The sequence below is a fragment of the Thalassophryne amazonica genome, chromosome 18, assembly GCF_902500255.1.
Source record: "Thalassophryne amazonica chromosome 18, fThaAma1.1, whole genome shotgun sequence".
Lineage (NCBI taxonomy): Eukaryota > Metazoa > Chordata > Actinopteri > Batrachoidiformes > Batrachoididae > Thalassophryne > Thalassophryne amazonica.
In genome coordinates this window covers 68,852,365-68,873,322 of record NC_047120.1, presented here as the reverse complement: position 1 = coordinate 68,873,322, position 20,958 = coordinate 68,852,365, and the positions used below count along the sequence as shown (strand labels likewise).

General features: G+C 47.6%; 1 protein-coding gene across 1 annotated transcript in view; it reads right to left on the bottom strand.

Moving 5' to 3' along the window:
- Positions 1–20,958, bottom strand: part of dnah9 (dynein, axonemal, heavy chain 9) — a 396,633-nt gene that overhangs the window by 234,250 nt on the left and 141,425 nt on the right. Inside the window, exons 33-34 of the mRNA XM_034193818.1 lie at positions 20,424–20,580; positions 11,752–11,856 (exon numbers count right to left, since the gene is read on the bottom strand). Coding sequence (XP_034049709.1) covers positions 11,752–11,856; positions 20,424–20,580 — 262 coding nt within the window. The remainder of the gene's footprint in view (positions 1–11,751; positions 11,857–20,423; positions 20,581–20,958) is intronic.

The following is a 20,958-nucleotide window of genomic DNA, read 5'->3' as shown; positions in this document are numbered from 1 at the left end:
ACAGCTCGCGGTCGCCGATACCATAATTTCGCTCTGCCACACTCAGTTTTTTTGACAGGAAGGCGCATGGGGTCAGAGGGGATTCTCTGTGAAAGGACTGCTCCTACCCGCACATTAGAAGAATCGACCTCAACCACGAACTGCCGAGCGGGGTCAGGTAGGAGTAGCACGGGGGACACAATAAAGCAATGTTTTAGGACTCTGAACTCCTCGTCGCACTCTGACATCCAGACGAACAGACAGAGGGACGAGGTGACAGCATGCAGTGGTGCAGCAACCGTACTGAAACTATGTATGAATTTACGATAAAAGTTTGTAAACCCCAAGAATTGTTGCACTTCTTTACAAGATGTGGGAACGGCCCAGTCCCGTACCGCTGTAACCTTCTCCAGATCCATTTTTATTTCCCTTTCTGCAATAACAAAGCCCAGAAAGGATACCATGAGTCTGTGCAAGTCACACTTCTCTGTTTTTATAAAAAGATCATTTTGCAGTAGGGTTTGTAGTACAGTACATACATGATGGGTGTCGCCAAATCAGGGGAAATGATTAGGATGTCATCCAGATAAACAAAGAAAAACTTATTTAGAAACTCCCGTAGCACATCATTGACTAGGCTTTGAAATACGGCTGGTGCGTTCATGAGTCTAAACGGCATAACCAGGTACTCACAATGACCAGATGGAGTATTAAAAGCCGTTTCCCACTCATCTTCCTGTTTTATCCAGAGGCGTGCTCGCCCAGCAATCCGGCTGAAGACTCCCTCGGTGAGGTTGGTCCTGCTGGCATTGGTCAGTACGAATGGCCAGTGCGATGAGCTCCTCAAGGTCCTCCGGGAGGTCGATGGCAATCAGTTGGTCCTGTACATCGGCCAATATCCCCTGGAAGAAAACGTCTAGGAGTGCAGCTGGGTTCCATTCACTTTTGGCTGTCATCATATGGAAGTCTATGGCGTAATCAATGACTCGGCGGCTGCCCTGCTTGAGCCTCATTAGAGAGCACGCAGCTTTGCGTCCTGGAACCGTGTGTTGAAACACCTGTTAGAGAGCTGTGGTGAAGGCATGAAGTGAAGCAGACGTGGAGGATTCTCGACCCCATTCTGCTGTTGCCCAGGAAGCAGCACAACCAGACAGGTGAGTGACCATACATGCTATCTTCACCCAGTCGGACAGAAACATAGATGACATTAACTCAAAGTGTAGCTCACACTGTGTGATTAACGGTCTGATGTCACCGGTTTCCCCAGAGAAGCGTTCTGGTCAAGACAACTGGCTGCAGACCACAGGAGCAGGTACGGGAGCTGGTGAGGCTACTGATGCCCCCGGTGGAGGTATACTGGAATTACCGGTGGACAGTAGTTGGCTCATCTGTGTGCTTACTGATGACATGAAGGTGTCCTGGCGTTTAGCTGGCTCGCTAAACCCGGACGTGAGCACAGTGGGCTGGTCTTCCTACTGTGCGAGATGCCGACTATAGTGGTGTACCGCCAGCTGGAACGGGTCTGAGCATGCTGTGTCCATTGTTGGCCAGATTGATCTGACAGGCGGGTTGGTCAAGGACGTTTAGACAAATGCGAGGCTCACACAAACAGCTCTGGTTGGCAAAAGGTTTTAGTGAGGTGGAATGGTCGCTACACAGAAAAGCAGTCCAAAATACACAGCAGAAGTACAAAAATCATGAGGCAGTGGCGAGGTCGGAAAACTGGGCAGGACGTCAAAAAACACACGGAGGTAGGCAGAACTATGGAACACGAGAACGAGAGTTGAAGAGAAGGCACAAGGTGCATCAATCTGGCGAGAAGTAACAGCACCCAGCGATCTTATATAACCCCAGTTGATGAGCTGCAAATAAGGAACAGGTGTGCATGGAAAGCACCATAACAAAGGCGTGGCCAGAAAGAGAGAAATGCCCACCACCAAGAACCCAGGGACAGACAAGAGAGATAGGAACAGACAGACCCAAGCAGAAAAACCCAGCAAGAGAATAAACACACAGAAAACCAATGAATCAATGAAAACAATAAAACAGATCAGACGAAAATAAAACAGACAAGCAAGCAAAAACACAAACCCTGACATTCTATAGAAAACCTATGAATGACGCTACGCAGGGCTTGTCCTATATATAACAGAGGGACTTATGTGTGTGTGTGTGTGTGTCTGTAATGGTATATGGATTGCATTTATACTGTATAGCTCTTTTCCATCTATATCAGAAGCTTAAAGTGCTTTACCACGATGCCTCACATTCATCCATAGTAGAGAAGCCTGAATCTTCGACTGGACTGGGTTGCTTGACGCGAGAACATTTCGCTTCTAATTGCAGAAGCTTCCTCAGATAAAATTCTTGCCCTGGTAGTCTGACTTCTGTCTTGACTCTTGTAGAGAAGAGCCTTCACAGAAACTTGCATTCATCCATTCACACACACACTCACACACCAATGTCAAGGCAAGGCACTCACTACACACCAGGAGCAACTTTGGGATTAAGGACCCTACCCGAGGCCCCTTAGCTATTTTCCAGCCTGACGGGGGTTTGAACCAAGCTCACTTCTTAACCACTAGACCATCACCGCTCCATAAGTAATTAGAGCACTCATCAGGTCACTCTGAGTCACACAATCAGTCAGCCTGGGGGCCACATTAGACCCACAGGCAGGTAGTTTACAGCCTGTGGTGTGCTTATGTGTTATAAAATATGGCCGGGATGATAATTCCCTAGGATGGGAAAATCTTTGTTCATGTTTTTAGAACTGTCACTTTGAAAAAATAATGGTATTTTTTAAGTGACTTTACAAGTGTATTTGAATTTGCAGCAGTTTAATTTAAATTTGTTTGTTGTTTTTTTTACTGCTGAATATGGACCAGTTTCCCACTCTCCAAAGCTAAAGCCTCTCTGCCTGTGCATTTGGCTGAAAACAACACTAACATTGTGCACCTGTTTTCCTCCATCTGTAAACTTTAACATTTACTCCACTGAAATGGCCTCTGTGTGAAGTATTCCACATTCACACGTGGCGTGTGCTGCGCTCTTTAACACTGACACTCCAGTAAGCTGTCTAGCGCTCTCCCCACTTGCTGCTCGGGCAGTACGGCTGCTGCTTCGCTGCTTGTTCAGGGTTGAATCAGCTTCTCCTCTGCCCAGCATCCTCTTGTAGACTCTGGCTGTGTTCTTTAGGGATAACAAATTGTTCTCCGCTGTGCGCCTGTGCAAGCCAAACTGTTTGGCTGCAGGGAGTGACGAGGTCAGAACCTTCACAGCAAAGACCAACTGCGACCTCATGTTTTATTGAAAACCTAATGTCAGGACCAGCAGCACACAAAGTTCTGCTTTCAAGCAGTCCAGTAAATATATAACCATTGGATGCCAAATGACACATTTTGTAAACTATGATTTCCAGTCCGGTGTTGCCAACTGAACGCTCTCCCCTAAAAATCAGTCCGCCCTGCCTTCACTGCGCATGCGTCATTAGCTGCAGTTCACGGATTATCACCTTGTTCCTGATTCAAACTGCCTCCAGTCATCGTCTATCTCAGCGACAGATGTCTGAAGCTTTTGTACAACAATCATTTCCACATAAACTCAGCATTATTTCATCATAAAAGATGGATGAAGCGATCAGAGCGGAGCGGCTACACGAGCTGCTAGCTGATGTGTTCACTGCACGTCGGTCATTTTAAAGATGATCGTTAATAATCCCATTAATCCATTTGATTGCTTTGGGTGAAGAGACTCTGTCTCAGACGTGCTACTGTTGTCCGAAATGACTCATGCGCAGTGAAGGCAGGCAGACTGATTTTTAGGGGCGGACATTCGGTCTGCGACACCGGTGCTGGACACAGATTTGTGGAGGGGCCTTGCATTGCTCTGAGGTGGGGACAGTTTTTTTTTTTTAGGCCAGAAGTGTAAGGTCCTATTTAATTGGGTTCCCCCCCCCCCCCCCCGGGATATTTAAAAATTTGAACTGTTGAATATGCAAATATAACATAGTTTAAGATGGAAAGAGCAATCTTCTCATGTCTGTCATGTGAATAAAGCACAGGGGTGTAGTACAAGCACAGGCTAAAGCCATGTGAGCGCAGTTTAAATGCACCTCTATCACTGGGCTAAAATAGTATTTAATACTTCATGCACCTCCGTTATTAAAAAGGAACTGAACTGCGTGGACAATTCTCATGTTTACATCACAACTTTGTGTTTGACTTTCTTCTGATGTCTTTAGGATGCTCCAATAGTGAAGAAAGGACAAAGACACATGCTGTGGGATAACTCCAAAACAGCTGATTGAGTGTGCTCGTACCATCTCTCAGATGATGGAATTTGGAAGAAATATTTTCACATGTATGAAAAATATGCAATGAATAACATGAAGTAGTGATGACAAGTCAAAGACTCATTGAAGGAACAAAGTGAGCCTCCCAGCCAACTGCTTCATCAAAACATCATGACTTCAAGCCTCAGTTAACAGCTCATTGCAAACTACTGACATCTACTGCTCAAATAATGTATAGCACACTTACTATGATATTAAAAGCTCGAGGCCATATAAGACAATTTTTGTTGATATAAGAGAAAGCAATGTTAGAGACATTACTGACAACACTTACAGGTGAGTTAACTAACCCCCCCCCCCCGAAATGCAAGAACACCTCCTTGTTCTTCTGCATTTCCTGTAAATGTGATGCTGCCAGCCGGTGGACAGATCAGTTGTTGTGTGGGCCGCTGAAGAGGAGGTACTGCTGGCCCACCACCACCAGAGGGCGCCCTGCCTGGAGTGCGGGCTCCAGGCACCAGAGGGCGCTGCCGCCTCACAGGAGCAGCCGGGGTGACAGCTGTCACTTATCACCGACGACAGCTGTCAATCACCAGATCTACAGAGGTATATCAGCAAGACGGCATCTGTTGGGAAAGTGTAGGAACACGGACCCACAACAGGGGGCGCAAATGAACGGACAATGGAATAGGTCAAATAACAACACTTTACTGTTGCGAACGTGCACAACAAACACAACAAATTACAACAATGGACAAAGGTCAATTCACAAAGGTGTCGTGTGGGCAGGCTCGAAGATAGGAGACGCCTCTCCAAAGTAGAACCCGAACCACACGGTTTCCTCCGCCACAGGACCCCGGGAATACTGGAGCCGCCAAGTTCCGAACTCCCAGGTGGCCACTGCCTCCGCGTGTCGGACCTGGTACTGCTGGCGAGGAACAAGAACACAATTAACGTGGGCGCGTTTGCACCCAGCAACCTGTACGGCAGGGAAGCTACCTCCACCTCTCGTTGGAGAAAAAAGTCTGCAATCACTCACAAAAATCACAAAGGTTACTGTCAAGCAGTCAGCTGAGATTATTACCTTCCAGGTAGAACGATATCTCGGCGATGAGGTGGAGATGCCGTCCTGCTGATATACCCCAGTGATAATTGGCCGTCAGCTGTCAGGTGATGGGTGACAGCTGTTACCGAGGCTGCTCCTGTGGGGGTGGCGGCGCCCTCTGGTGGTGGTGGGCCAGCAGTACCTCCTCTTCAGCGGCCCACACAACAGGGACCCCCCCCTCAACGGGCGCCTCCTGGCGCCCGACCGGGCTTGTCCGGGTGGCGACGGTAGAAGTCGGCCAGGAGGGCCGGGGTCCAGGATGAAGCTCTTCTTCACCCAGGAGCGTTTCTCGGGACCATACCCCTCCCAGTCCACCAGATATTGAAAGCCCCGGCCCATCCGACGGAGTCCACAACCGGCGCACTGTCCAAGCCGGCTCGCCATCGATGATCCGGGCAGGAGGTGGTGCCGGAACGGGTGTACAGAGGGGCGAGGTGTGATGGGGCTTGAGCTTCGACACATGAAACACAGGATGGATCCGCAGTGAGGCTGGAAGCTGAAGCCTCACTGCGGCGGGATTGATGACCTGAAGGATTTTAAACGGTCCTATGTACCTGTCCTGTAGTTTAGGGGAGGCCACTTGTAGTGGGATGTCCTTTGTGGACAACCACACTTCCTGCCCGGGGCGATACGTAGGGGCCGGGGTCCGCCGCCGGTCTGCATGGGTCTTCGCCCTCATCCGGGCCTTCAACAAAGCAGAACGGGCGGCGCGCCACACCCGACGGCACTTCCGCAGGTGGGCCTGGACCGAGGGCACACCGACCTCCCCCTCAACCACCGGGAACAACGGGGGCTGATACCCCAAACACACCTCAAAGGGGGAGAGGCCGGTGGCTGATGACACTTGACTGTTGTGGGCGTACTCGATCCAGGCCAGATGAGTACTCCAGGCCGCCGGGTGGCGCGGCTGTCACACAACGCAGTGTTGCTCCATTTCTTGATTGGCCCGCTCTGCTTGCCCGTTGGTCTGGGGGTGATACCCGGACGAGAGACTGACCGTGGCCCCCAGTTCCCGGCAAAAGCTCCTCCAGACATGCGAGGAGAACTGGGGACCGCGATCGGAGACGATGTCTGATGGTATCCCATGCAGGCGGACGACGTGGTGGACCAGGAGGTCCGCCATCTCTTGGGCCGTAGGGAGCTTCGGGAGGGCCACGAAGTGGGCCGCCTTGGAGAATCGGTCCACTATCGTGAGGATCACGGTGTTTCCCTGGGACGGCGGGAGGCCCGTGACAAAATCCAGGCCGATGTGGGACCAGGGGCGATGAGGCACGGGCAGCGGCTGTAGCAGTCCCGGAGCCTTGCGATGGTCGGCCTTGCCCCTGGCACAGGTGGTACTGGCCTGGATATAGTCCCGGACGTCGGCCTCCAGGGACGCCCACCAGAAGCGCTGCCGGACAACTGCCACGGTTCTTCGCACCCCTGGGTGACAGGAGAGCTTAGAGCCGTGACAGAAGTCCAGGACTGCAGCCCTTGCCTCTGGTGGGACGTAAAGTCTGTTCTTTGGTCCAGTCCCGGGGTCCGGGCTTCGTGCCAGGGCCTCCCGGACGGTTCTCTCTAACGTCCCAGGTGAGGGTGGCCACGATAGTGGACTCCGGGATGATGGGTTCCGGTGGATCCGACAACTCCGCTTTGACCTCGTCTTCGTGTACCCGGGACAAGGCATCCGACTTCTGGTTCTTGGTCCCGGGCCGGTAGGTGATGCGGAAGTCAAAACGCCGAAGAACAGTGACCAGCGGGCTTGCCTGGGATTCAGCCGCTTGGCGGTCCTGATATATTCCAGGTTCCGGTGGTCAGTGAAACCGTGAATGGCACGGACGTTCCCTCCAACAGGTGTCTCCACTCTTCAAGAGCCTCTTTCACCGCAAGGAGTTCTCGGTTGCCGACGTCATAGTTCCGTTCAGCCGGGGTCAACCTGCGGGAAAAATAGGCACACGGATGAAGGACCTCATCGGTCTTCCCACTCTGGGACAGCACAGCTCCTATCCCTGAGTCCGAGGCATCCACTTCAACCACTAACTGGCGACTAGGATCGGGCTGCACCAGAACGGGTGCAGACGAGAGCGCCGTTTCAACTCCTTGAACGCGGCATCGCAACGATCCGACCAGGTGAAGGGGACTTTTGGTGAGGTCAGGGCTGTCAGGGGGCTAGCAACCTGGCTGTAGCCCTTAATGAACCTCCTGTAGAAATTCGCAAAGCCGAGGAACTGTTGCAGCTTCCTACGGCTTGTGGGTTGGGGCCAGTCTCTCACCGCTGCAACCTTGGCCGGATCAGGAGCGACGGAGTTGGGGGAGATGATGAACCCCAGGAAGGACAAAGAAGTGCGGTGAAACTCACACTTCTCGCCCTTAACAAACAGCCGGTTCTCCAATAACCGCTGCAGGACCTGACGTACATGTCGGACATGGGTCTCAGGATCCGGAGGAAAAGATGAGTATGTCGTCTAAATATACGAAGACGAATCGGTGCAGGAAGTCCCGCAAGACATCATTAACCAATGCTTGGAACGTCGCGGGAGCATTTGTAAGACCGAACGGCATGACCAGGTACTCAAAATGACCTAACGGGGGTGTTAAATGCCGTCTTCCACTCGTCTCCCTTCCGGATCCGAACCAGGTGATACGCATTCCTAAGATCAAGCTTGGTGAATATCTTGGCTCCATGCAGGGGCGTGAACACCGAATCCAACAAGGGTAAGGGGTATCGGTTACGAACCGTGATTTCGTTCAGCCCCCTGTAATCAATGCATGGACGTAATCCGCCATCCTTTTTCCCCACAAAAAAGAAACCCGCACCCATCGGGGAGGTGGAATTCCGGATCAACCCGGCAGCCAAAGAGTCCCGGATGTAGGTCTCCATTGATTCGCATTCAGGTCGTGAGAGGTTGTACAGCCTGCTGGACGGGAACTCAACGCCTGGAACCAAATCAATGGCGCAATCATACGGGCGGTGCGGGGGAAGGGTGAGTGCCAGATCCTTGCTGAACACCTCCGCAAGGTCATGGTACTGCACCGGCACCGTCCCTAGATTGGGCGGGGCTCTGACCTCCTCCCTGGCCTGGGAACCGGGAGGAACCGAGGAACCTAAACATACCCGATGGCAGGTCTCGCTCCACTGGACCACTACCCCGGACGGCCAATCGATCCGGGGATTGTGCTTCAACATCCAGGGAAAACCTAAAATCACACGGGAGGTGGCCGGAGTTACAAAAAACTCGATCTCCTCCCGGTGATTCCCCGACACCAGAGTTACTGGTGGTGTCTTGTGGGTGATTGGAGGGAGTAGGGAGCCATCTAGTGCCCGTACCTGCACAGGCGAGGTAAGCGCCACCAGAGGGAACCCTATCTCCCTGGCCCATTTGCTATCAAGCAAATTCCCTTCTGAGCCCGTGTCCACCAGTGCTGGGGCCTTCAGGGTTAAATCCTCATAAAGGATTGTAACTGGGAGTCGTGTGGCGATGTGGGTGTGTCCCACGTGAACGTCTCGGCCCCCCCCTAGCCTAGTGTCTAGGGGCGGGCGTTGGTGTTTAACCGTTCGGGGCAGTCTCGTACCTGATGCTCAATCGAGCCACAAACAAAACACGCTCCGCGGGCCAGCCTCCTTTGTGTGACCGGTGCCCTAAATGTTGCCCTACTCGTGTCCATAGCTTCGTCAGCAGGGGGAGCTGTGATCGCACGGAGCGCAGGGGCCGTGGAGCGTGGGGAGGGCGGAACGCGGTCGGAACCGGAAGGGAGAGGGACGACGCGTGCCTGGCCACGCCCTTCGTCTCGTTCCTGATGGCGCTCATTTAACCGATTGTCTAATCGTATGACAAGATCGATAAGCCCATCCAAATCCCGTGGTTCGTCCTTAGCCACCAGGTGCTCCTTGAGGACCAATGACAGTCCGTTTACGAAGGCGGCGCGGAGGGCAGTGCTATTCCAGCCGGACCTCGCAGCCGCGATGCGGAAGTCGACTGCATAGGCAGCTGCGCTCCGGCGCCCCTGTCTCATTGACAGCAGCACGGCTGAAGCGGTCTCTCCTCTATTAGGGTGATCGAACACTGTTCTGAGCTCCCTCACAAACCCATCATATGTCAGAAGGAGCCGTGAACTTTGCTCCCAGAGCGCTGTAGCCCAAGCGCGTGCCTCACCACGAAGCAGATTTATCACATAAGCTACTTTGCTAGCGTCGGTCGCGTACATGATGGGACGCTGTGCGAAGACGAGCGAACACTGCATAAGGAAATCCGCGCACGTCTCCACACAGCCTCCGTACGGCTCTGGGGGGCTTATGTATGCTTCAGGGGATGGTGGGGGGGGTCGTTGGACAACCAGTGGAACGTCGCTGTCACGCACAGGGTCTACGGGAGGGAGAGCCGCAGCGGCGCCCGGCGCTTCCACCTGCGCGGCGAGAGCCTCCACCCTGCGGTTCAGGAGGGCGTTCTGCTCGGCCATCAAGTCTAACCGAGTCGTGAAAGCGGTGAGGATCCGCTGCAACTCACCGATTACCCCTCCTGCGGACGCCTGTGCGCCTTGTTCTTCCATTGGCCGTTCAACAGCCGGTTGACGCCCCTCGGGATCCATGACGTTGGCCGAGATATCCTGTTGGGAAAGTGTAGGAACACGGACCCACAACAGGGGGCGCAAATGAACGGACAATGGAATTGGTCAAATAACAACACTTTACTGTTGCGAACGTGCACAACAAACACAACAAATTACAACAATGGACAAAGGTCAATTCACAAAGGTGTCGTGTGGGCAGGCTCGAAGATAGGAGACGCCTCTCCAAAGTAGAACCGGAACCACACGGTTTCCTCCGCCACAGGACCCCGGGAATACTGGAGCCGCCAAGTTCCGAACTCCCAGGTGGCCACTGCCTCCGCGTGTCGGACCTGGTACTGCTGGCGAGGAACAAGAACACAATTAACGTGGGCGCGTTTGCACCCAGCAACCTGTACGGCAGGGAAACTACCTCCACCTCTCGTTGGAGAAAAAAGTCTGCAATCACTCACAAAAATCACAAAGGTTACTGTCAAGCAGTCAGCTGAGATTATTACCTTCCAGGTAGAACGATATCTCGGCGATGAGGTGGAGATGCCGTCCTGCTGATATACCCCAGTGATAATTGCCGTCAGCTGTCTCAGGTGATGGGTGACAGCTGTTACCGAGGCTGCTCCTGTGGGGCGGCGGCGCCCTCTGGTGGTGGTGGGCCAGCAGTACCTCCTCTTCAGCGGCCCACACAACAGCATCTCCACCTCATTGCCGAGATATCGCTCTACTAAGGAGGTAATATTCTCAGCTGACTGTGTTTGTTGACAGGAATATCTGTTACTTGTGTGAGTTGGACAGTATTCATTCTGTTCCTTTTTTCGACGAGAGGTGGAGGTGGTTTCCCACCATACGTGTTGCTGGGTGCACACGCACCCACTTCTAACTGTGTTTGCTCCTCGCCAGCAGTACCAGATCCGACACGCGGAGGCAGTGGTCACCTGGGAGTTCGGGACTTGGCGGCTCCAGTATTCCCGGGGTTCGGTGGCGGAGGAAATCGTGTGGTTCCAGTTCGACTTCGGACCGATGTCTCCTATCTTCGAGCCTGCCCACATGACATCTTGTATTTGACTTCATTCACTATTGTAATCGGTTGTTGTTGTGCATTTTCACAACAGTAAAGTGTTGTATTTGGCTTTATCCATTGTCCGTTCATTTGCGCCCCCTGTTGTGGGTCCGTGCTCCTACACTTTCCCAACATCAGTGTTTGCACAATAAAAGAGAAGAGCCTGTAAACATTAGCATACACAGCGAGAGAAGCATTTATGGCCTTTATTGATTTGACTTTTTAAAGACTACGCTTCCTGTTGCAGCATCACAGCTGTCCAGAGGCCCCTGTGTTTGATCTTTAATGTGTTTTGTGACGAGACAGATGATGAAATGTGAAAGGTACAAGTTCAACAGTTTTAGAATTCTTTGCAAATCTAGATTCAGCAAAAAAAGTAACTAAATTAGTGCAGCACATTTACCATTCTTTAATAGCAAAGTTTGTCCTTTCAAAACGCGTGTTATTTTAGCGCTGAGAGAGACTGCACTTCTACACAGCAAAACAAGTGGGAGATTCCAATCAGATCAGAAAAGATTTTTCAAGAAGCTCTCAAGTGCAAAGGTGGAGGCCTTGGTGGATTAGTCTTATAGTTGAAGCAATTTATGGTTGTGATTGGTGAAGAGGCTATTTACTCCAGCAATACTGTTTTCAAGGGCTTATTTTCCACCACAGCTTGGTTTCGACAGGGAAAGAAAAAAAGAAAAGAAACAAACATCTCTCATGTTGCAAACTGAACGAATCTTTGCCCACACTGGATGTGAAAGTAAGCAAGGTTTGTGGAATTCGACTTACCTGCACAGCCACCACAGACAACACCTCCACCGAGATCCTGTTAAATTCATCAAAGCAGCCCCATGCCCCCGTCTGGGCCAAGCCTTTGTAGATGTTCCCGCAGGACTGGTGGACAGAGAGACAGATACCGGTAAGAAGACGACATGCAGTGAGAGAGACAGATGTAGTATTTACAGGCATACAGATGAGGAAAGCACGGTGTAGAGAGAAGTATCACAGAAAGCACCGCGCTATGTCTAGCTGCTGTGAAAGACTTACAGTCAAGAACAATAGAAGGTATAAATATGTGAAAAGAAACAATTTAATGGTGTGGGGGACTTTCCTCCAGCCCCTGCAGCTTTAAGCAGACAAATACTGCACAGTGTCTTCATAAGCATCTTTTAATTTGTTGCACTTTATTCTGCTAATTGCAGTGTTGTTGTAACTGCTATTGAAAATGGACGAGTTTGTCTCTGTCTTTTGAAATTTTAAATGGGAATATCCTAAATGTGTTGCAGCGACATGTGCCGAAACACAAATCACATTTCATAGTGCTTCTTTTCTGACACTGTATTGCTCAAAGGTGTTTTTTGCATGCATGCAGGAAGTACTGCAGCTAGCTACCACCAAATGTCTACCACCACACAGACCAAAAACATGACATGTAAAAAAAAAAAAACGTGAAGATGCTTTTTAAGAATCTGTTTGCAAATTGTGCAGAGTCCAGGTAGCAAAAACAAACACACAGTCTGCACTAACCTACGGCATCAAGTTTGGTGACAAGCAAGCAATCAGGAAAGAAGTTATTACGCTCACAAAATTTTTATAAAGTATGCGCCAGTGATCTTGACCTTTGGACCCCAAAATCAACAGGCTTCTTCTGGTCATCATATGCAACACATATACCAACTTGGTGACAACTGGGCCAACACAACTGACGCAATGTCACTCACAAGTGAAATGTCACAGCCCACGGGCATAAATGTTCTCTTGTGTTTTTCCACAGATTCGCCTGACAGACTTTCTCTGTCCAATCCCACAACTTCTCCATAACCTCTTAATTTTTTTTTAATTTTGTCTAGATTTCTAACTCCACTCCACATGTGCATCTCAGCATTCTCATATATGACCCCCGTCCATCTTCTTCGCCTGCACTCTCTTCACTGCAAACTATGGCCTTAAGCGCTACTATTAACTACCTGTTACTAATAGTAGTGAGTATAATAACAATCAGAATGCAATAACAAACTGTGAACTCAAAAACAAAACAAAATGCACAATCTGTGTGCTGTTAAAAACCTTGAGGTCTGTAACATTGACTACACTGCAAAAAATTGGAGTGAAATTAACTTTTTCTTTTTAAATTGTAAATTTGACTATATTCTAAATCTTGCGTATTTGTTATTAGTGAATTACAAGGTGTTAATTAGCATATAAAAAAAGCATCCATAAGCATCTGTTCATAAGTCTATAAATTACCTGCAGCAATGAACTGGTGTGTTTTCATAAGCTTAGAATAAATCCTTCATATCGACATGGGAGCCGAAAGAGCCGTGTTACGGCCAACATGGCCTAACATATTGATGGCAAAAAGAGAAAGGATAGAGTCGACCACCCACATGTCAGCGTTGCTAAAAAACAAAGAAGCTACTTCAGAGCAGGTGAACAACCCTCCTGAGAGCAACATGCACAAGATAAAGGAGGCAGCTGTCTTTTCTCTGTGATTACAGGGCTGAGGAAACCTTCTGTGACGCAAACCACAGCTGACTGGAGGACTGATTCAATGTGAGCGTAACCTAATATGAGTGTGACTAACAGTGTGGGCTATGAAGACAGCTTCTCGCCTCTGTTTTCCTGCAGGAGTACATTACTGCTTCTCTCTGACACAGTGCCGCAGTGTGCATCACTGCGGGTGCAATATTCCTGTGTACGGTAATGATGCCCCTGTCTGGCGAGGCAGGAGCAAACTGGATCAGAAGATTATGTTTATGTCTCCCTTGACCACCGTACATGCAGAATGCGTGTGAGTAAGAGCATATACACGAGGCAGGGTGTGCATAATGGAGCAGGACGAGTGCAGCAAACGCATTCTGACAAGGTTTGGCAAAGAAATAAGAATCAGGGTTTAACTAATCAGCTCCTTCAGGGGGAAGAGATAAAAAAGACAGAGGCATGAAGGCAGATTGACAAGTCTAATGACAAATGCACAGTGTTTTGCTGACAAAGGCAAAGATGAACAGAAACATACATAATGTGGGTGGCTGTGAATGTACATTAGCTTCATGCACTGCCACATATATTATTTGTGCACTTGCTCTAAAAATGCAACAATGACTTTCTTCCAAAGTAACTGGCTTTACTTCTTTCACCACATCTTTTATTTCCATACATACATGGGGTCAAAGCTCTCCCTCAGTGACTGCTGGGATAGGCTTCATCCTCCGCGACCCTCAATTGAATTACGCAGTTTTAGAAAATGGATGGATGGCCGTGCATTTTTTGTTCCCACAGGTTGATCAGTTTTGGGCTTGAGTGACACTCCAACACTTACTAACCCCTGTAGGCTTGTAAATAATTAGGAGTTTAACACCTAACAACTCCTACTCAATAGATCCGTCAAACTTGGTATGTGGATGAAGGCCAACCTTGGAACTGCCCTTCAAACTTTCATTTGCCAAGATTCAAGGTCACTAGGGTCAAAGGCAAAAAACCTTTCTACCAAACTTGATAAGTCAATGAAAAATGATCCCAAAACTGCCCTTAAAGGTAGTCAATCACTTCCTACTATGTCGATTATCTCCCACTCAGAGCTTAATACAAAAGGTTCTGAGTGAAACCACCATGAATTAAGAGTTTAGTATCTACTGTTTTGGTTCTATTCATGTGTGTGTATTCACCATAACAAGAGGTGATCTTGCACATGCACAAAAACGTGTAGGCAAGAAGGAAGACGGGTGCTAACATGACAGAGGCCAGCAGGAGTCGCTGTGCATATGGCAGTTAATAGGTCTCACTGCCTCGACAGCTGAAAGGATTCTCTGGCCACTCAGAGCCTGGTTTTTAGCAGAGTGGACAGAGATCGCAAGTTTGCGTCCTGAGGGAAGCGAGTGGGAGGAGTCAAAGATATAACACAACACAGATGAGAGAGAACAGCCACTACATTGGTGCTTGTAAAACACAGCTTGGGAACTCTATAAGAAAGCAGAAAAGGCTGAGGTCATGTCAAGAATGAAATGAAGTATTAGATTCCAAGAGGAGTAAACTAGAGCAGACCTCGGAGGGGAATATGACTGTGCAGATTGAAGGCGGCGTTAAATCTGTGTAAACATTTAGATTTTTGCTGACAAGCCAACAAATATGTATGTACATAATTTTTAATATACAACAGGTAATATCATAGCAAGCTAATGACAAACAATTATTTTGTCCTCTTATTAGTTACATAATTTGTATAGATTTATGTGAGTAAGGTGGTTCTGGTAGGAATGATCATAATGCTTAGAGTGAAAACTGAACCACCCAAAGAATGACACTGCCCCGAAAGGGCTCCTAAAAGTGTATCCATGACCATAAATTGCTTATATTGTAATTTTAACAAATGATTAAAACCGCCACCAGCATTGCATCCAGTGCTTCTTTTACACCAATACAGAGAAATGCAGAGCAGCACCATCAATAGATGGCATATGTGCTATGTTTGTGTTCATTGATTGCACCCGGCGTGAGATTTTTTCCACTCCTATACAGGAGCTGACAAACAGTTTCAGAACAAAATCTTGTCAGATATTCTATTTCAGACCAAAAACACTGTCTTCGGTGTATGCAATGGATTGGGCACCTTTGCATAATTCTTTGTGTTTAAGGTAACTAATTTGTAACTCATTTTGGACCAAATGTGTTATATACTTAGGTGGATTCCAAGACTAACATGCCAAGTTAGCCAGAGGTCAATCATTTGGGTGAAGATTAAAGTTACTGGGGTAACATATCAGATCGCTGTAGCCTATACTGCCTTCATTCCCATCAGTACCATTGCCTAGTTACTATTAACTCATAAGAAAGAGAATGTTTGAAATACTTGTCATAATATTCTGAGGCTTGACGTGGCATCTTGGCATGTCTTACTTTATTTGCCCAGAACCCAAAGACATTAAGTCTGCATAAAATGCTGTGGGCGGGGCACTGAGCTGGTCAGCCAGTGGACTGGATACACAAATGATGAAACATAGGACGTTATCACAAAGTAAATCAAATCCATCAAACCATGAAGCATAAACAACCCTTAAATTCTAAACACAATATAAAATTTTATAAACTTTGAACATCTTATCCTCCTGTCTACCAGGCAGTGTTGCCACAGTTACTTTGAAAAAGTAATCCAATTACTGATTACTCCTTGAAAAAGTAACTTAGTTACTTTACTGATTACTCAACTGTAAAAGTAACTAAGTTAGATTACTAGTTACTTTTTTAGTTACTTTTCCCAGCTGCCGACAACAACCCTCTGCCACCTCAACATGACAATGATACCTGTTTTGCCAAAAGTTACTTTATAGTCACCCTTTCTTGACTTCAATGAAAATAAATACTTGTTTTATAAAAAGTAAAATGAAGACCTCTTTCTTGACCTCATATTTAACTGTTGACAGCACTGTAACAGTAAAACTTGCAATTTCGAACCTACATTGTTTATAAATGTAACTATTAAATTCATTCTAGCATTTTTCTAACATTTAAATTCTCTCTAAATATTTTACTTGTCAAAATTAATATTATTTTAAGTAGTATTAGTAGTTGTAGTAAAAAAAGGCTTCAAAATTGCACCTTTAATCTAGGGGTGTTGTGAGGGGGGCACATCCTTGCCCCACGCCCCCATTCCATCTGGATTCGCCCCTACTTTGGCGTTTGAGCACAAAGAATGGATAACATTTATTTATGCAGAAAACGTGACCAGATTTACAGGTAAGAAAGTTTTATTGTGTTTTCACATCATGTGGTCCTCAGAAAGAGTGTTTAGGTGCATTTGAGTGGAAAATAGTGTTAGTTGTTGACGCGTCGTGGAGGATCAGCTGTTTTAACGTGCAGATACAGAGCGGCTCAGCTCAGCTCTAAATAAAGGAGGAAAAGTATAAAAATGTCTTTGTAAAGCTCAGTGCAGGTGTGCTGATCACCGTGCTTTAAGAGGTGACGACGAGTCGAGCAGCTGCAAAAAAACGCGGATTAAAAGCTCACAGCTCACTTAAAGTGGGCAGTTCAGTCGAACCCCGACCTCCTGCCCACGGACCAAGTTTAATGCTGTTATCGACCCACAATGAAAAATAATAGTAACGCACAGTGACATGAAGAAGTAACTTTAATCTGATTACTGATTTGGAAAGATTAACGCGTTAGATTACTCGTTACTAAAAAAAGTGGTCAGATATATATATACACACACATATACGAGGTCTGTTAGAGAAGTATCCGACCTTTTTATTTTTTCAAAAACCTGATGGATTTGAATCACGTTGTTGGGGAAGTGTCGTGACACGGACCCACAACAGGGGGCGTTAATGAAGGGACAATGGAATAGCCAAAAAGTAACAATTTAATGTTGTGAAGGTGCACAACATGATACAGACAGATACAAATGTGTTATATCAATCCAACAAAAGGTGACGTGTGGCAGGCTCGAAGATAGGAGACGTCCGGTGAGAGAGAAGCCGGAACCCACACAAGCCTCACCACCAACGGACCTGAAGAACACCGGCACCGCCAAGCCCTGCGCCCCAGGGTTCAGGGTCAGACCCGGTACTGCTGGCAGAAAACAGAAACAGTTCTGGATGAGTGTGAGTCCGCACACTCAGTAATCCCACAGTCTGTGTTCAGTGAAGGAGGGAGAACCTCCACCTCCAATCACACACTCGTGCAGCTCCTGTCTAACCACTTATCTGATTGGAGTGTGAAGCGAAGCCGTCGCTGATCACACCAAACGCCAATCCCACAGATAAGGCAAACACCACAGGATAACGGCTGCAAAAGAAGTTCAGATTATTACTCAACGTTTGAGTCAGCAGAGAAAATTACCTGTATGGTAGACAATTTCTCGGCAAGGAGGTGGAGTTGCAGTCCGGTCTTTATAGTGGTGGTGATGGGTGACAGCTGGTGTTGATTGATGACAGCTGTCACCTCCAGCGGCTCCAACGCCCTCTCGTGCTTGGAGCCCGCACTCCAAGCAGGGCGCCATCTGGTGGTGGTGGGCCAGCAGTACCTCCTCTTCAGCGGCCCACACAACACACGTGTGCTTGCATGAGCCAACCTTGAACTTTCGTGCACATGCGTAAATTTTTTCACACCTGTCGGTTGCGTCATTTGCTTGTAAGCAGCCTTTGTGTGAGGATGGGTGGAGTCTCTCGTCGGATTTTCTTTGCAAGGAAAATGGCGGAATGACTGGAGCATCGCTACTGCATCAAATTTTGCCAGAAACTAGGTGACAGCCAGGTGAAAACCATTCGGATTATTCAGACGGCTTTCGGTGACGATCCTCTGGGCATCACACAGATTAAGGAGTGGTACAACCGGTTTAAAGATGGGCATACAATGGTGGAGAGCAAGCCACGCTCTGGTCGGCCATCAACATGCAGAAATGACCAGATCATTCCAAAGTGAACGCTGTGGTGATGAGGGACCGTCGTGTGACTATCCGAAAAATTGTGGAAGAGGTGGGCATGTCACAACATGTCCTGTGAGGCTTCAACACGAAGGCGCTTTTGCTGCATACATATACACACATATACATACATATATATATATATATACATACATATATATATATATATACATACATATATATATATATATACATACACATATATATATACATACATATATATATATATATTTCCATGACAAAAACATTTTTCCATGACAAAAACTCCTGTAACAGTGGAATGTGCCGTTCATTTCTAAACTGGACGCTGTCTTGATCCGGTATGTCGTCTGACTAGCACAGGAATTGTGAAAAGACGTGGACATCAGCACTTTTTCGGCACATTGAGACAGACGTGCGGAGGAGTTCCGCGCGTCGCGGTGGAGCCGCATGGCGCAAAGCAACGCCGTGATGAAGCCTCACAGGACATGTTGGGGCATGTCCAGCTCATGCTCAATTTCTCGGATAATCACACGACTGAAAAGCAACCGACAGCCGTCTGAAATCCACCTGAAAGCCGTCCTGTGAGACCAACACGGAGGTGGTTTTGTGCCGCGTAATGAACGGCTCCGTGGCGCGTCCCTCCGCTTTTCTTTCCATGAAAAAAAAACTCCTGTAACAGTGGAATGTGCCGAAAAAGTGCTGATATCCACGCCTTCTGCCTTTTTGTGAAAGTCAGACGACGTCCCGGATCAACAAAGCCTTCACGTTGAAAATGATCTGGTTGTTTCATCAGGGTCTGAGCCTGTCGATCGGCGCTCGGAGCATGGCGCGCTCTCAGCAGTTGTGGGTGGTCTTTAAACCGTCTGGATCACTCCTTAATCTGTGTAATCCCCATAAAATCGTCCCTGAAAGCCATATGAATTTTCCGAACGGTGTCCACCTGGAGGTCTCTCACAGTTTTTGGAAAGAAATTGATGCAGCAAAGCTCCAAATCGTTCAGACATTTATTCGCAATAAAAAAATGACGAGAGGGGTGGACCAGTGCTCACACAAAGCCTGCTCACACAAAGCCTGCTCACAAATAACGCAACCGACAGGCGTGAAAAAACTCACGCATGCGCACGAAGGTTCAAGCTTGGCTGATGCAATCACACGTAATTCAAATCCATATGGTTTTTGAAAAAAATAAAAAGGTTGGATACTTTTCTAACAGACCTCGTATATATATATATATATATAGAGAGAGAGAGAGAGAGAGAGAGAGAGAGAGAGAGAGAGAGAGAGAGAGAGAGAGAGAGAGAGAGAGATGTGTGTGTGTGCGCGTGTCCTGGAAGACAAGAGGACAAGATAGAAAAGTAACCAAACAAGAAATCCCACATCACTGGTGAAATCTATGACCTCATGGTGCAGCCCTAGTTTTAGGTGTTAAATCCTGACATAACTGTCATAAAATAAAATATTTTTCAATTTTGATATTTGGAGGTTGACTTGTCAAATCAGTGTGCTTGCTCACAAACATGTGAAGGTACTGGTGTGAATGTACAGCTGAATGACAGGCATCAGCTTCCAGCGATTCCTCAGTTCCCTGCAGAGCTCTGTTGAGCCCAAATTTTGCTTTGTTTTATGTAATACAGGGAATTGCTCAACACGGCTGATCAGTTCTTCCTCCACTGAGTCACGCCAACTGCTGTCTCACATACAGCTGTTCTCACATTAGCTGGGAGAATCTCGCAGCTCTTTTTAGGTTTCTGTTCTTGTGATGCTTCACTGCAATCAAGTGAAGCAGATGGCAGAAAGTGTCATTATAAAAACTCACATTAGATCAATGTCCTACTTGTCTGCAGAGGTTGAGTGTGGAGTTGTTGGTTAGGTAGTAGAAAGATGAGCAGAAAATGGGGTCAAGTTTAGCTTTCAATGTGTCTCTGCAGGATTTGACACACAACACTGGAACGCTCACCTCAGTTATACTCAGCTGACTTAAGACCAAAAACAGTTTGGTGTGTGGCCTCCTAAATAAGTTAAGCAATCTTGAAAATGATATCTCCCATTTGATCATGCTCACCTTGTAGTCCATTTGCTCAGAGCAGTTAAATACGTAGACCATGATGCCAAGTGCACGCCCCAGGTCTTTAGTTGTCTCTGTCTTCCCCGTGCCTGCAGGCCCCGCTGGAGCTCCGCTCATAGTCAGGTGGAGGGACTGTGTCAGAGTGATGTAGCATCTAAATATGGTTCACACACACACACACACAAATGTATCAGTGCTGACTGCTGGAGATCGACAGAAAGAAAAAAATAGTTTTAACTTGTTCAATTTGCCCTATTGATGTATCCCACAATCCCTTGCACGCCCGAGAGTCGCTGCAGTCAAAACAACATAGAGAATCCAGATGATGACAATTGTAAATGAATATTATACTACAAAAATGTAATTTTTTATGCTTTTTGCCACATTAATAAGAGACTGCTGTATGATACCCTGAAAACTTGCTAAAACAATTATAACAAATAATCCGTGTCTGCTACATTTAATCTGCGTGGAATTTAATAAACGCAAACCGAATTTCAGACATATTATATATTAGTCTGGAACAAAGAGG